At 51.7% G+C, this 15,595-nt stretch overlaps 2 protein-coding genes across 5 annotated transcripts; one reads left to right on the forward strand and one right to left on the reverse strand.

Moving 5' to 3' along the window:
- Nucleotides 1-476: 476 nt before the first annotated feature.
- GDPGP1 (GDP-D-glucose phosphorylase 1) lies at nucleotides 477-11,194 on the reverse strand. Of its 4 annotated transcripts, none has more exons than XM_030317363.1 (4): nucleotides 10,848-11,194; nucleotides 10,539-10,614; nucleotides 4,019-4,075; nucleotides 477-2,648 (listed from the first exon to the last, which is right to left on the reverse strand). In XM_030317363.1, exon 4 carries the CDS (start codon nucleotides 2,637-2,639, stop codon nucleotides 1,479-1,481), a length of 1,161 nt encoding a protein of 386 aa, XP_030173223.1. In that variant the 5' UTR covers nucleotides 2,640-2,648; nucleotides 4,019-4,075; nucleotides 10,539-10,614; nucleotides 10,848-11,194; the 3' UTR covers nucleotides 477-1,478. The 4 variants fall into 4 exon arrangements, 2 of the variants coding, with proteins under 2 accessions (XP_030173223.1, XP_030173224.1); XM_030317364.1 differs by having other exon boundaries at nucleotides 10,485-10,614; XR_003969296.1 differs by lacking the exons at nucleotides 477-2,648; nucleotides 4,019-4,075 and adding an exon at nucleotides 6,186-6,222 and having other exon boundaries at nucleotides 10,485-10,614.
- Nucleotides 11,195-11,460: 266 nt separating this feature from the next.
- CIB1 (calcium and integrin binding 1) lies at nucleotides 11,461-15,381 on the forward strand. The gene is made up of 7 exons (XM_030317367.2): nucleotides 11,461-11,584; nucleotides 11,727-11,761; nucleotides 12,785-12,893; nucleotides 14,272-14,422; nucleotides 14,569-14,687; nucleotides 14,769-14,857; nucleotides 15,124-15,381. Exons 1-7 carry the CDS (start codon nucleotides 11,534-11,536, stop codon nucleotides 15,143-15,145), a joined length of 576 nt encoding a protein of 191 aa, XP_030173227.1. The 5' UTR covers nucleotides 11,461-11,533; the 3' UTR covers nucleotides 15,146-15,381.
- Nucleotides 15,382-15,595: the final 214 nt, after the last annotated feature.

The raw sequence follows: 15,595 nt of genomic DNA on the forward strand, positions 1-15,595 counted from the left end.
AAGAAGCATAAGCTAAAATTACGGCAAGGTGCTAAAAAGAGGAAGCCGACCCATATTCTATAGGAATTTAAATGTTAAGCATGTAATATTTCAATTTAAATGTTAAACGGTTCTTTCACAAAATTAAAAAAATATATATATATTTATTTAGAGACAGTGAGTGAGCAAGGGAGAGGCAGAGAGAGAGGGGGGACAGAGGACCCGAAAGGTGCTCTGTGCTGACAACAGACAGCCCGATGTGTGGCTCAAACTCACGAACTGTGAGATCATGACCTGAGCTGAAGTCAGATGCTTAACCAACTGGGCCACCCAGGCGCCCCTAAAAAATTTTTTTTTAATGTTTATTTATTTTTGAGAGAGAGAGAGAGAGAGAGAGAGAGAGAGAGAGAGAATGAGCAGGGGAGGGAGAGTGGGAGACACAAAATCTGAAGCAGGGTCTAGGCTCCCAGCTGTCAGCACATAGCTCTACGCGGGGCTCGAACTCAACGAACTGCGAGATCATGACTTGAGCTGAAGCCAGACGCTTAACTGAGCCCCCTAGGCACCCCTAAACTGTTCTTCTTACGAACTTTTACTTGTACATATCCTGCCTTATCTCGATGAGACTTTACAACATCTTTTGGGATATAAAGCACCTAAAGTTCTACGTAAAAATTTCATACAGGCCTGAACAGAGGAAGCCAACTATCCAGGGACGGGAACCTCAGCTCAGCGCCTGTCAACTGTTAAGGACGACACCATTAAGGGAGCAGTTGCCTACAGAGGCAGTCACAAGGGCACAACCCGGGCTTCTGGCACCTGACCGCCCGCGCTACGGTCCCCACTCCAGTACCGGAGAGCTATCTGGCCTTGGGCAAGTTGCAAAACCTGTCAGCCTCCAGCTCCTCGTCTGTTAAGTGTTAAATGGCCGTACTCAAGTTGCGAGGACAACTTATGATGCAGATGAGGAATATTCAACTCAGGGCTGAGGGCTGGAGGAAAATTCAAGGGTGGCCTGGGAGGGGAAGGTGCTGTAAGCAGGGCCGAACAGACGGGAGGGATGAAGAAATGATAACCAGTGGGGGGTGGGCGACGGGAGAATAAGCAGAGAGGCGAGAGCAGAGGAAACGGGGGCACAGTGCCAGAGGCACATGAACTATCACTCTGCCAAGACGTGACCGGAAGGGAAAAGTCCAGATACAAAGTCAGGAGTACGGAACTCTTGCGCATACTCCCTTCTCGGTGACAGGTTTGACATCCCTGAGGCTTGTCCAAGACGGAAGGTGAGAAGCAGATACATGCACGAAGGCTCATTTGTTCGATCTATTCTAACGTTTCTTCTCTTTAAAGAGGCCACTTGTCAATTCTTTACCCGTCCCCTTAGGCTGAGACAGGTAAGAAGGCAGTCACAGAAATGCCCAAACGACCCCTGTGGACCCTGTGGACGGCTTTCTGGAAAGGGAGTTAGACCGGGTAGAAAATAAATACTTCCGGAAGGATTACTGCTCGTCCTGGGCTATCAAGGCCACTAGCGCTGCCTGGACCTCTTCTGCCTGGGCGGGGGGCAGCAGACAGTCTTGAATGAGGGCCAGAGCAGCCGCCTCTGTCAGACTGCTGAAATCCTGGGGCGTCTTGACAGGGAGGTGCCCGGCCAGCTCACAGAGGGCCACGTTGAACGCCTCGCCTTCCTTTACCCCAAAACTGGACTTCCGGGCCCACAGAATCACTCGGACCCCCGTGAGAGCCGAGGAGTGTGATGTCTTTCCAGGTGGGGCCCCCCGGGTCACAAACAAATTATGGGCGATCTCGCGGTCAGTCAGATAGTCGGTGGCCCGACATACCCTGCCTATCAAGGCTTCCAAGTCAGGCCCCGGCCTGCTAGTGTAAAAGAGGAAGCCGGGCGCTGGGACGGCCTGGAGGAGGTGCAGATGCCCGCCGGGGTCCAGGGGCTCGCTCGGTGCTCCCTCCACAGGCAGTCTGTGGGCCAGGTAATACCCGTGCAGGTGGAGGTGGTTCACTGAGGCCAAGCCACCCAGGCTGTTGAAGCCGACGCGGAAGCCTGGGTGTGAGCTCAGCAGCACAGCCTCGACCCCGGCCCGCAGCGCACCGGGCAGCAGGCGCTGGGGGAGCCCACGGGTGGGCTCGGGCACCAGCAGCACGTGGCCCCACTCCAAGGGGCTGACATTGATCATTACGAGGATGTCCTCTTGCTGGAGAGCTCCTGGCAGATCGGGCTCCCGGAGCAGACGGAAGAGGACTTCTCCTGGCCGGATCTTGTTGAAGTTAAACAGTGCAGGGTCAAACGCCTGCTTCACACTACTGATGCTCTGAGGGCGCCTCCTCTGCGCACCTCGCTCCACGTTCAGCTGAGCCACAAAACCCACGGCACCGGGGAGGGTTTGGGTCTGCAGCTCCCCCAGGCGGTAGCGGAACAGCCCCAGCTCCACCCGCTGCCTCCAGGCGGAGCAGAGCACAGAGTCGAAGCGAGACGGTGGTACGGAGTCCTCCGGGAGGCCGGGCGCGTCCCTCGGCCACTGAATCCCTTCCAGCACCAGCTCCTCCTGCCCGTAGACAAAGTCAGGAATGCCATGCCCTTCCCAGTCCTTACTGTTTGGAGGCAGCAAATAGGAAGTCTCGTGTGAATCGTGTGGAACGGCCATGGGGCTGACCTATAACAGTCATAAGAGGTGAAAGATACATGATGCTAACCCATCTCCAGAGATTGTATTTTTATTTTCAAAGAAATTTCACTTTTTGTTCTGATTACAAAACTAATAGATGCCTTTGGGAAAAGATGTCGAAAACACGAAATCACTCATGATTCCATCGCTTACACGTTAGCATTCATTTTTGCTGCATTAAAATATACATGTTCTTTCTAAAAGTTACGTATATTGAATAAACTTTCTCCCCCCCCCCCTTTTTTATGTTTCTTTTGTTTTTTATTTTTGAGAGAGAGAGACAGAGTGTGAGCAAGGGAGGGGCCAAGAGAGAGAGGGAGACACAGAACCTGAAGCAGGCTCCAGGCTCTGAGCACAGAGCCTGACGTGGGGCTCTAACTCACCAACTGCGAGATCATGACCTGACCCCATGTAGGAGGCTTAACCAACTGAGCCACCCAGGTGCCCCTCACTTTCTTTCAAGTCCCAATGTGGGGGTTGGACTCACGACCCTGAGATCAAGAGTCAGATGTTAACTGACTCAGCCACCCAAGCGTCTTGTCAACTTTCTTGAGTAGAGAAGCAAACAGAGCTAAAATACAATACTCGATTCCAACACCTGGGGGGGAAAAATCACCATTTACATTCAGCCTTATTTTCATATATACATGAACTTCGATTTTTAACCAATCTTAATTATACATATAGGTTGTTGCTAATTTCATACCTGTTGCAACGAACATCCTGTGTATCTGTTTCCAGACATGTTTTTATTTTCCTTTTAATTTTTTTTTTTTTTCAATGTTTATTTATTTTTGGGACAGAGAGAGACAGAGCATGAACGGGGGAGGGGCAGAGTGAGAGGGAGACACAGAATCGGAAACAGGCTCCAGGCTCCGAGCCATCAGCCCGGAGCCTGACGCGGGGCTCGAACTCACGGACCGCGAGATCGTGACCTGGCTGAAGTCGGACGCTTAACTGACTGCGCCACCCAGGCGCCCCTTTTTATTTTCCTTTAAGATAAAATCACAATAAACTACTGGGTCAGCGTAGGCCCGTGCATGGCTCAGGCTTTTGACACATTATCAAAGGGCCCTACAGAAAATTGAAACAGCATTCTTTTGTATAAGAATGGCCAAGGTTTCAAAGCTGACCACTCCTTTTACAAGAACAGCCTTTCCACTGTTCAGTAGTGATTCCAAATGGCCACGTAGAGAGCCATTTGGGTGTGGACGTGCGTAAGCACCAGGGTTGATTCTTCAAGGGGGAAATGCATGGTTGTCTCCCATCTCCCACGCGGCCCTTGGAGCCCTGTGGACCCAGGTGTCCGGGAGAAGGGCCTGCTGTTGGCTCAGACAGGACCTCACAAGGAGGCTTACCTCAGTAGAGTTGCTTCAGCTCAAGTTTGGGCTTCCTCAGCTCTTCCGGTCCAGAAACTTCATATTAATGAAACAGAAAGGAAACATTAAAAAACATACAAAATCACACACCAAAGGTCTAGTTCAGGGGCGCCAGGGTGGCTCAGTCAGGTGTCTGACTCCTGATTGCGGCTCAGGTCATGATCTCACAGTTCAAGGGCTCTGAGCTGATGCAGAGAACCTGCTTGGGATTCTCTCTCTGCCCTTCTCCTGCTCACAGATGCACACGTGCACTCCTTCTCTCTCTCAAAATAAATAAATAAACTTAAAAAAAAGGTCAAGCTTAATAGGTCTAGAATTTCAATTTTGTAGATGAGAAAATTGAAATCTACCCCAGAAACCAAGAGCACACTTTACACACTGTATGTTAGCCAATTTGACAATTAAAAAAAAAAAAAAGAAATGGTTAAGATGGTAAATCTTATGCTGTTACCACAATTACAAGTCTTTTTTTTTTTTTTTTTTTAAGTTGATTTCTTTACTTTGAGAGAGAGAAACATAGCAGAGCCTGAAATGAGGCTAGAACCCATGAACCGTGAGATCATGACCTGAGGTGAAATTAAGAGTCAGAAGGTTAACCAACTGAGCCACCCAGGCCTCCCACCACAATAACAAATCTTTTTTTTTTTAATTTTTTAAAACAATTTCCATTAACATTTTTTTCTTTAATGTTTATTTATTTGAGAGGAGAGAGAGAGAGAGCAAGAGAGAGAGAGAGAGAGAGAGAGAGCGCATGAGCAGGGGAGGGGCAGAGAGAGAGAGGGAGACACAATCTGAAGCAGGCTCCAGGCTCTGACCTGTCAGCACAGAGCCCGATGAGGGGTTCAAACTCACGGACCGCGAGATCGTGACCTGAGCCGAAGTCGGACACTCAACCGACTGAGCCACCCAGGCGCCCCTGTTTTAATTTATTTTTGAAAGACAGAATGAGCGGGGGAGGGGCAGAGAGAGAGGGGGACAAAGGACCCTAAATGGGCCTCCAATTCACGAACCATGAGATCACGACCTGAGCCCAAGTCAAATGCCACCCAGGTGCCCCTGGAGCATGTGATTCTTGATCCTGGGGTTGTAAGTTTGAGCCCCACATTGAGTGTAGAGATTACAACTCAAAGTAGAGGCTCAAACAGATATTTGTACACCTGTGTTCATAGCAGCATTTTTCACAGCAGCCAAAGGCAGAAACCACCCAAGTGTCCGCTGACAGATGAAAGGCTAAACAAAATGTGGTACATTCACACAGTGGAGGATTATGGAGTCTTACAAAGGAAGGAAATGCTGGCACACGTCACAACATGGATGAACCTGGAGGACGTCATGTTCAGTGAAATAAGCCAGGAATAAAAGGATGAACACTACCATATGATCCCATCTATATTAAGTACTGAGAGCAGTCAAATTCAGAGAGACAGAAAGTAGAATAGTGGCTGTCAGGGGCCGGGAGAGGGGAGAGCGAGTTTTTTGTTGTTTAATGGTACAGAGTTTCACTGTTGCAAGATGAAAAGAGTCAATGATGTGGTATATTTAACACTACCGTACGATACACTTAGAAACAGTTAAGACATCGGGGCACCTGTGGGGCTCAGTCGGTTGAGCGTCTGACTTTGGCTCAGGTCATGATCTCAGGGTTCATGGGTTAGAGCCCCGCATCAGGCTCTGTGCTGACAGCTCAGAGCCTAGAGTCTGCTTCGGATCCTGTCTCCCTCTCTCTCTGCCCCTCCCTTGCTTGCACTCTGTCTCTCTCTCTCAAAAATAGAAATTAAAAAAAAAAAAAACATTAAAAAAATAGTCAAGATGTGAAATTTTATGCATATTTTGCCACAATTAAAAATAATTTTAAGTGAGTCTCGGAAGAGATTTAAGAAATCCAACACTTTGCTATTTATTTGAGCTATACTTAAGACTATTCGCTTACTCTCTCCTTCATTCATTTATTCAGGGTCAACGGCCACCTCACACCCACTCCCGATATTCTGGGGGCACCTCTTCCACGCACCTGCTCCGTGTTCAGCTGAGCCACAAAATCCAACTATTTAAAGTAACCACTACAGGGGCACCTGAGCGGCTCAGCTGGTTAAGCGTCCAACTCTTGATCTCAGCTCAGGTCTTGATCTCAGGGTCCTGAGTTCAAGCCCAGTGTTGGGCTGCACGCTGGGCATGAAGCCTACCTAAAAAAACAAAAGTAACTGCTACATATGAGGCAATGAGGACATAGGAGCAAATAAGGTAAAAAGGGTCCCTATTGTCATAGAATTTATATCCTGTGGTAGAGTCAGACAACAAGCAAAATGAACACGGTGATAGTATTCTGTGGGAAATAAAACATGATACAAGAGACGGTAACCAAAAGGTGGGATCAGGGCATCGGACTTCAATAATAGGGCAGGGCTCAGCTCTTTGAGGTGACAGCAGAGTGAAGACACGCAGAATGAGAAAAACCCTGCAATGAAGAGTCGAGGAGAGTGTATTCTAGGAAAGGAAATAGCAAGTCCAAGGTCCTGAGTCAGGCAGGTGCTTGGTCTATTCAAGAGCAGAAAGGAAGCCACTATTAACTAGAACATGGCCAACAGGTGGTGGTGGTGGTGGTAGAATGAGGCTGGAGAGGAAGGCAGGGGCCAGACTAGCTGTAGGGCCTTATGCATCATGGTCAGGAGCTTGGGTTTTATTCTAAATGGAAAAAGAAATCCCTGGGAGGTTCTAGGCAGAAGGACCATCTGATACTTTATAAACCTTTTTCCCAAATGCTGTGGGGGAAGTGGATGCAGGGGAGCAAAGCGGAAGGGGACCATTCGGGAGGCGACTCTGACGGCCAGGTGGGCGAAGAGGCAGACTGGCTGGCACAGGCGGCAACAGATGGAGAGGAGCAGGGGACGTGGGCCCTGCCTGCAGGCAGGGCCCAACCAACAGGGCCCGCGACAGGCTGCCTAGGGGCACTGAGGCACGGGGAGGACGTAGGAGGGACCTAGCTTCAGGGACAAGGTACACTGCAGTGGCATTTACAGAGCTGGTGGAGCTGATGGTGGGGTGGGGGGTGGGCACAGGCTGATTAGAAAACGGGAGGACTGAAGAGGAGGAGCCCAGGAGGAACCTGGGCATCCGAGACATGGTGTAGACAGCTGACAGTCAAACCTGGAGGTCAAGGGTAAGGTGTGGGCGAGATACAAATTTGGAATAACATGTAAAGCCAGGGGCTAGGACAAAGGACCCAGGGCTAAGATGACACCAGAGGGCTAAAAATACAAGTAAAGATATACCGATCAGTTGAATCAATAGAAAATGCATTTGGCGGACCGCGAGATCGTGACCTGGCTGAAGTCGGACGCTTAACCGACTGCGCCACCCAGGCGCCCCAACATTTGGTCATATTTATACTAAAGTGAACCAGTAGGCAAAAAGCATTATGGACTTAGAATAAAGAAGAATAATTTAGAGTGGTCAATTAGTAGTGAGCGTGTGACAGGATCAAACCTTTACAGGAAAACCAGGAGAAAGGGGACACCGGTTGCACGTCTATCTTGCGCCCGGCACGTTCTAAGTTTTCTCTAGTGACCTGGACGAGTCTGTGAGGTGGGTGTCATCCTGGGACAAAGGTGAGAGATTAGGTTTTACAGGCTGACGAGGTGCTTGAATTCCAGCCCTAGCATTCACTAGGAATGTGACCTTGAGCCCTGAGAATGAAGTCCATTTCCTCACCGCGGGCTCTGGGCTCTCAAGCCTTAGCTGTGCCTCTCTCTCTCACACCCCTCTCTGCTCTTCACTCTTACTGGACTTGTTCCTGCTCAGGGCCTTGGTGTCTTCTGTGCTTCCTGCCTACGACACCCTTTTCCCAGATTTTCTTCACATGGCTGGCTTTTTCAGGTCTCAGATCAAATGTCACTGCCTCAGAGAAAGCTTGTGTGGCCATCCTATCTAATGTCCCAAGGGAAATAGGAAGAAAGAAATAGTATTATAAGCAGGGAAATAAATGTCGTGGAAAACAACCACAACAACAAAAAAATGGAATTCAAATCCATGAGTTAGTAGTTATGAACATAACTTTAAAATTTTTTTTTTAATTTTTTTTAAATTTAGAGACAGAGCATGAGCAGGGTAGGGGCAGAGACAGAGGGAGACACAGAATCTGAAGCAGGCTCCAGGCTCCGAGCTGTCAGCACGGAGCCCGACGTGGGGCCGGAACGCATGGACTGTGAGATCATGACCTGAGCTGAAGTCGGATGCCCAACTGACTGAGCCACCCAGGCGCCCCTGAAAATAACTTAAAAAAAAAAAAAAAAAAAAAGATTCAACTAAGGGAAGCCTGGTGGTTCAGCTCAGGTCATGATCCCAGGTCATGAGATCCAGCCCTGCATCGGTCTCTGTGCTGGGTGTGGAGCTTAAGATGGTCTCTTTCTTGGGGCGCCTGGGTGGCTCAGTCAGTTAAGCATCTGACTTGGGCTCAGGTCATGATCTCACGGTTTGTGAGTTCGAGCCCCATGTCGGGCTCTGTGCTGACAGCTCAGAGCCTGGAGCCTGCTTCGGATTCTGTGTCTCCCTCTCCCTCTGCCCCTCCCCCACTTGTGCTCTGTCTCTCTTTCTCTCAAAAATAAATAAAACATATAAAAAAATTGTTTAAGAAAAGAGTCTTTCTCTCTCATAAATAAGTAAATAAATAAAATAACTTCACAGGAAACACTAGAAGCTACTTTTTTTAAAATTTATATTTTGAGGGGCGCCTGGGTGGCGCAGTCGGTTAAGCGTCCGACTTCAGCCAGGTCACGATCTCGCGGTCCGTGGGTTCGAGCCCCGCGTCGGGCTCTGGGCTGATGGCTCAGAGCCTGGAGCCTGTTTCCGATTCTGTGTCTCCCTCTCTCTCTGCCCCTCCCCTGTTCATGCTCTGTCTCTCTCTGTCCCAAAAATAAATAAACGTTGAAAAAAAAAATTTTTTTTTAATTTATATTTTGAGAGAGACAGAGAAAGCACGTACGCGCGTGCAAGCAGGGGAAGGGCAGAGAGACAGGGGGACGAGGATCCAAACTGGGTTCCTCACTGACAGGCTGATGGTAGCAAGCCCAATGTGGGGCTTGAACTCACGAACCACGAGATCATGAGCTGAGCCAAGAAGTCGGACTTTCAACCGAGCCACCCAGGCGCCCCTAGAAGCTATTGTTAAAAGCATTATCAGCAACTCAGGTTTTACACTGTTTCAAGAGTTGATCAGGCAAGGCAGGACGGTATGCTAACCAGGCTCAGAATGCCTATTTAATAACTTACAATGAGAAACGTGCCAAACGGCACAAAATGTTCATATTGGCTAATCAGTATAGTCCCTCCTCTATATAAAAATGTACCAGGAAGCAACATTATAATCAGAAGGCTGTTCAAAGAAGGGCTTAGCACCAAGTGAGGTGGCTGGGAGATCTATGTCACTGATGGTCACTACGGCACAGGGCCTATTTCCACATCTTCACTGTGAAGAGACAGTCTCACCATGAAGTGCAGGGACTGGCCTTGGCTGGCCAGTGCTCCCTCCCCTCAGTCTAGTACAGGAGACACTATGACCAGCTTCCTGTTTCCTGTCTATCCTTTTACTACCCAAAGATGAATCCTTTTTAATTTTTTTCAACGTTTATTCATTTTTGAGATATATATATAGAGAGAGAGAGAGAGAGAAAGAGAGAGAGACAGAGCATGAGTGGGAGAGGGGCAGAGATGGAGGGAGACACAGAATCCGAAGAGCACTCCAGGTTCTGAGCTGTCAGCACAGAGCCCAATGCGGGGCTCGAACTCACAGACTGCGAGACCATGACCTGAACTGAAGTCGGACGCTTAATGGACTGAGCCACCTAGGTGCCCGAAAAATCCTTTCTTGCACAGGAAGAGCCAGCCTACTGTCAGGATGATCAGGTTGGGACTGGGCTACACTCCACTCACCTCGACTGGTTTTGGTGTTCTCACGGCTCTGCAGCCCCCGCTTCTTGGAAGAGAACATTTCCACAACAGTGGGACTCACATGCTGATATAGTGAGTCTTACTAAAGTCACTCTCAGATAGATGAAGGCCTTATTCAGTGCTGGAGAAGTCACTCAGCAACATTTACTCAACAACTGCCACCTCTCAGATCCTGTAGATCGCAATTCTCCTAGCTCTTCACGGGGCTTACAGACAAGTAAGTCAAGTCAACATAAACTGCACTGGGGATTCTGTAAGTATAAGACTCCTAACCTAGTCTAGGGAAGCAGGAAAGGCTTCCCTGAGGCTAAGACGGAAGAGGAACTGAGAGCCAAGAGAAAGGGACAGAGGCTGAAGTCAGATTTCAGAGGGTCCTAGACTGGTTTTTAATCATTAGTTTTAAGCTGAAATCAACATGATCAGGCTTAGACTTCACAAAGATCAGCAAGCAGAATAAATCAGGAGAGTCAAGAACGAATTCCAACAAGTGTGTCAATTATACCTCAATAAAGTTGAAAACTCCCACCTCCTCCTCTCAGGAACCTGTAATCCTCACCTTCTGGACTAGTGTAGGTTCGTTCATGCATGCATGCATCCAATTCGTTGAAGCCTTCTACGTGCCAAGCGTTTTCCTAGAGATTGAGAGGGGACAAGAGCAAACAGGTCACCCTCGGTCCTTACCGCCTCTGGAAGCGACGTGGGTCAGAAGAGAGCACGTCGGCTGGAGTAAGCAGTATGGCCATGGAGAGCCGTGAAAAGAGACTTAGACTGGGGTGACCTCTTTCAAAATGGAGCTTAGACAAGTCACAGACACCCCCCCCCCCGCATCGGACCTGTTCTCCCCATTTGTAAAATGGGAACCTACCCTGCAGGGCCCTTGTGAAAATCGAAGATCACTAAGCACGGCTCCCGGCACTCTGCGTACAGCCTCAGTGGGCCGCAAGGTTCTGTGATTTCTGGAGGTGGCATGCGGGCTGCAACACGTGCGGCGAGGGCACAGTGGTACGAGCTGAATGAAAAAGCCCTCGCCGAGCGGATGCTTGGCCGGCAGCCTTCGGCCACGTAGCGATTCTCGAGGTTTCCCGGATATCCAGGCACCAGGTACTTCCCTGATGCCCCTACCGGACCGCGCCCAAAGCCTCCGCCATCACCGACTGCAGTCGAACCGGACGCAACGCGACACTCGCTGCAAGCTCCTATCCCAGCCATGGCGAGGCAGTGGCGTGCCGAACGCATGCGCAGTCCGCACGCCCGCGCGCGGCGGGCCCCGCCCCGTCCGCTTCAGAGGCGGTGCCGTGCGGGCTGGGCTCCGCCCCCGGAGCGTCCGGCCCCGCCCCGGGCCCCGCCTCCAGCTAGCCGCGGACCTCCTGAAGCGGGCCCGCTGAACCCGGCCGGGAGGGCCTGGGCGCTTTAAGGAGGGGGCGGGCCCGGGGGCGGTGGCCCCAGGAGCGGTTGCCGCGGGAACGGGGCGGTGACGCGGCCCGAGGGCGGAAGTGAAAAAGTTGCCGGCGCCCCGAGACGAGTTGGCGGAGTTCTGCGTGCGGCGCGGCGATGGGGGGCTCGGGCAGTCGCCTGTCCAAGGAGCTGCTGGCCGAGTACCAGGTGCGCGGGACGCCGGTTCCCGGGGAGTTTGCGCGCGGGCCTGCGCTGCGGAGCGGGGTCCCGGGGCTGGGTCCCGGGGCGGGCGGTAGGACGGGCGCGGCCTCCGGGAGGCCCGCTGAACCCCTCCCGTTTTGCTTTCCAGGACTTGACGTTCCTGACCAAGCAGGAGATCCTCCTGTAAGTGCCGTCTCGAACCTCAGCTCCCGGATCTTCTAGAGGCGACTTCGGGGGGCTCTGTCCACAGACGAGTTTAACAAAGGGTCCCCCAGGGGGAGGGACGGGGCCCGCGGCCGAGCAGGTGCCCGCGCCCCGGCCGCGAGCCCTCCCCGCCGGCTCGGGGGGCTCCGATGCGCACCGCAGAGCCACCTCGAAGCCTCCGCGCGGGCTGGGCGCTCCGGGGCCTGCGCTCCCTGGCTCCTGCGTTATCGAACTTCCTGCCCCAGCCCGGCGGGGGCTCGGCGGACTTCGCCTACCGGGAGCCCGGCCCCTCGTAACTTGACCTGAATATATACAGTAACCGTTAACGCTTACTGAGCACTCGTCGTGCGCCAGCAACTGTGCGAAGTGCTTGCCTATATTACCTAATTCAATCCTTAGGAGGGAGGTGCGGGGACCATGAATCAGGTTTCCGAAAAGTTTGTTTACTTGCCTAAGAGTACGCTCCAAGTGAGAGGATTTGAATTCGGGCTGGAAACCCCTTCCTAGCCGTGTGCCAGCTTTTTGTGGTGAAGGCGCTTGAGTGAGGCGATTCCTTGGCTTCTCTTGGCAAAAATAATCCCAGTGGGAAGGAGCTGGGGGCGGAGGAAGAGATCGTTTAGGTAGCTGCTAAAATGGAAGGCTTTGAGGAGCTGGAGATCCCTGGAGTGAAATGAAAGTGAGGTTTCGACTTTACTCTTTTCTCACTGTTTTTCAGGGCCAACTGCTGGCTCCTTCTGCATCCTCTCCATCCCTCTGGGAGCTCTAGAGCCAGTCCCAGTACAGTGCCTGGCACACAGTAGGCCCTCAGTAAATACCCATTGCACGAATGGACTCCCAGCCTGTAGTCTTGTGACATGTCTCCCTTTGGCTTATGCCTGATGGCTGAGAAGCTCTGTGTATGTGGCTTAGCTTGTCACCTGGTTTATAATGGGTAGCAAGGCAAGGAGTGGGGATGTGATACACACAGGAAGGTTTGCCAACAGGTTCCTCTCCTTCTGCCAGAGCCCACAGGAGGTTTTGTGAGCTGCTTCCCCAGGAGCACCGGAGCACGGAGGAGTCACTGCACACACGAGTGTCCTTGGAGCAGATCCTCAGCCTTCCAGAGCTCAAGGTGCCAGTCCCCCACCCTGCCTGTGCTATTCATCTTGAGATCATGTGGTCACTAGTCCCCCATTCTGGTCTTTCCTCCATTTAGTCCCAATTTCCTGGGGACAAGGGCTTTATCAAAATCACCCAGTGGAATTAACCAGAATGGTGTTTTTCAAACTGGGATTCTTGGACATATTATTGGAGAGTCAAGTAAGTTTTGTCCTTTATTATATTTTTTAATTTTATTATTTTTTAATGTTTATTCATTTTTTTTGTTTTTTTTTTGTTTTTTTTTCAACGTTTATTTATTTTTGGGACAGAGAGAGACACAGCATGAACGGGGGAGGGGCAGAGAGAGAGGGAGACACAGAATCGGAAACAGGCTCCAGGCTCTGAGCCATCAGCCCAGAGCCTGACGCGGGGCTCGAACTCACGGACCGCGAGATCGTGACCTGGCTGAAGTCGGACGCTTAACCGACTGCGCCACCCAGGCGCCCCAATGTTTATTCATTTTTGAGAGAGAGACAGATAGAGTATGAGCGGGGCAGGGGGGCGGGGGGGGGGGTGCAGAGAGAGAGCAAGTCACAGAATCCAAAGCAGGCTCCAGGCTCTGAGCTGTCAGCACAGAACCTGATGCAGGGCTCGAACCCATGGACTGTGAGATCATGACCTGGGCCGAAGTTGGCCGCTTAACCAACTCAGCCACCCAGGCACCCCTAAGTTTTGTCCTTTAAAAGGAGTTGAGGGGCGCCTGGGTGGCTCAGTTGGTTTAGCGTCCGCTCTTGATTTTGGCTCAGGTCATCTCACAATTTGTGAGTTCAAGCCCTGCATCGGGCTCTGTCCTGACAGTGCAGAGCCTGCTTGGGATTCTCTCTCTCTCCCTTTCTCTCTCTGTCCCTCCCCTGTTCTAGCTTTGTCTGTCTGTCTCTCTCTCTCAAAATAAATAAGCCTAAAAATAATAATAAATAAATAAAAGGAGTTAAGTTACTGTATTAAAGTTTGAGAAGCTCTATTCCAGAGGCCAAATGCCTCTCCACAGGGTTGCTGTGAAAATTTTTAGGCAAAGGGCCTGGCCTGGTGCCTATAACACAGTGAGTGTTCAAGTAAACGTGTTTTATAGTAACCAGCCCATCTTGTTCTCTGCTTAGGATGCTTTCATCTTACTTCTCTGCCCCTAGGCCTGCTGTTGGGTCAAACTGACTCGGTTACAGCCGTCCCTGTCCCTTCCTCAGTCAGTTGGCTCTCCCACCCTCCATGCCGGTCCCAAAACACTGAGCATGCTCTCCCGTGAGCCCAAGCTCATGGTACCGTGACCTGCGCCCTCCAGTTCCTGGCAGGGTTTGAGGAGTGTGTGACCTGGGCTACATCCCATGGTGTTCACAGAAGGCTCTCTTGCCTAGGCCAACCCCTTCAAGGAGCGAATCTGCAGAGTCTTCTCCACATCGCCAGCGAGGGACAGCCTGAGCTTCGAGGACTTCCTGGACCTCCTCAGTGTGTTCAGTGACACAGCGACTCCAGACCTCAAGTCCCACTATGCCTTCCGCATCTTCGGTGAGGGCCAGGAGCAGCCTGGCGGGACACGGCCTGCTCCCACATGGTCCTGGTGGTGGTGTTCCTGCTCGGGAGCCGGGGGTCTCTGTGGAGCCTTGGAACTCACGCTGACCACATTCTTTCCGGCTTCCTGCGTCTGTCCATAGACTTCGATGATGATGGAACCCTGAACCGAGAAGACCTGAGCCAGCTCGTGAACTGCCTCACGGGCCCGGGCGAGGACACGCAGCTTAGTGCTTCAGAGATGAAACAACTCATTGACAACGTGAGTAGCCGGGCCGGGCCGGGCCGGGCCAGGGATCGGGAGGGGAGGGCTAGGACTTGGCCTGAAGCTGTCCTTTCCCAGATCCTGGAAGAGTCCGACATCGATCGGGATGGTACCATCAACCTCTCAGAGTTCCAGCACGTCATCTCCCGCTCACCAGACTTCGCCAGGTATGAGGGTCATGGTCCCCCTGCGTTCTGGTTACCCCTGGGTCCCCGCCTGCTGCAGCTGGGCCTGGGATGTTGGGATGGGAGGTGGCAGCCGGGCTGAGAAGGCCCCAGTTCCTCTCAGCGTCTCAGGGCAGCTCTTCCAAAGGGGACGGACAGACGTGGGTCAGCCCATTCCAAAGGGTCTTAGGGAAGATGTGGGTAAGTTTGGGGTTAGTGTCTCCCCTCCTCTTCCAGCAGAAAACCCGAGCCACTCTTCTCTTGTTCAGCTCCTTTAAGATTGTCCTGTGACCGGAGCCACAGCCATGTGTCCCAGCAAGCACCCTGCCCAAGAGCCTTTCCACTGCTGAGCTATGGCCGAGGTCATGCCTGTGTTGCCACGGCCGGCCGAGCTGGCCTAGCCCAGAGCTGGCACTGTGCAGTCCTGCTCCAGGCAGGGGAAGGCCCTCCATGGCGGGGCCTCTCCTGTCACTGTCATCGCTCTATTTGTGTTCTACTAATCTATAATAAAGGTGTAGATGTTTTGACCCTTTGCGTGATACTAGAAACACAGGTATGGGACAGGACTGGACTTCCAGGAACCTTTGGTCATACTGGGAACAACAGGATTTAAAGGGCCAGTGGGGGGGGGGGTGGGGGCGCGGTGGCTCAGTTGGTTGAGCTTTCGACTTCAGCTCAGGTCATGATCTCGCATTTCGTGGGTTCAAGCCCCACATCGGGCTCTGTGCAGAGCCTGGAGCC

The sequence above is a fragment of the Lynx canadensis genome, chromosome B3 (genome assembly GCF_007474595.2).
Source record: "Lynx canadensis isolate LIC74 chromosome B3, mLynCan4.pri.v2, whole genome shotgun sequence".
NCBI classification, from domain to species: domain Eukaryota; kingdom Metazoa; phylum Chordata; class Mammalia; order Carnivora; family Felidae; genus Lynx; species Lynx canadensis.

Bases quoted from the DNA above. Each gene is read 5' to 3' on its own strand.
- GDPGP1 (XM_030317363.1), bottom strand. From the start codon at position 2,639: ATGGCCGTTCCACACGATTCACACGAGACTTCCTATTTGCTGCCTCCA.
- CIB1 (XM_030317367.2), top strand. From the start codon at position 11,534: ATGGGGGGCTCGGGCAGTCGCCTGTCCAAGGAGCTGCTGGCCGAGTAC. The intron at 14,423-14,568 runs GTGAGGGCCAGG...GTCTGTCCATAG, and splicing joins CTATGCCTTCCGCATCTTCG to ACTTCGATGATGATGGAACC. The intron at 14,688-14,768 runs GTGAGTAGCCGG...GTCCTTTCCCAG, and splicing joins TGAAACAACTCATTGACAAC to ATCCTGGAAGAGTCCGACAT.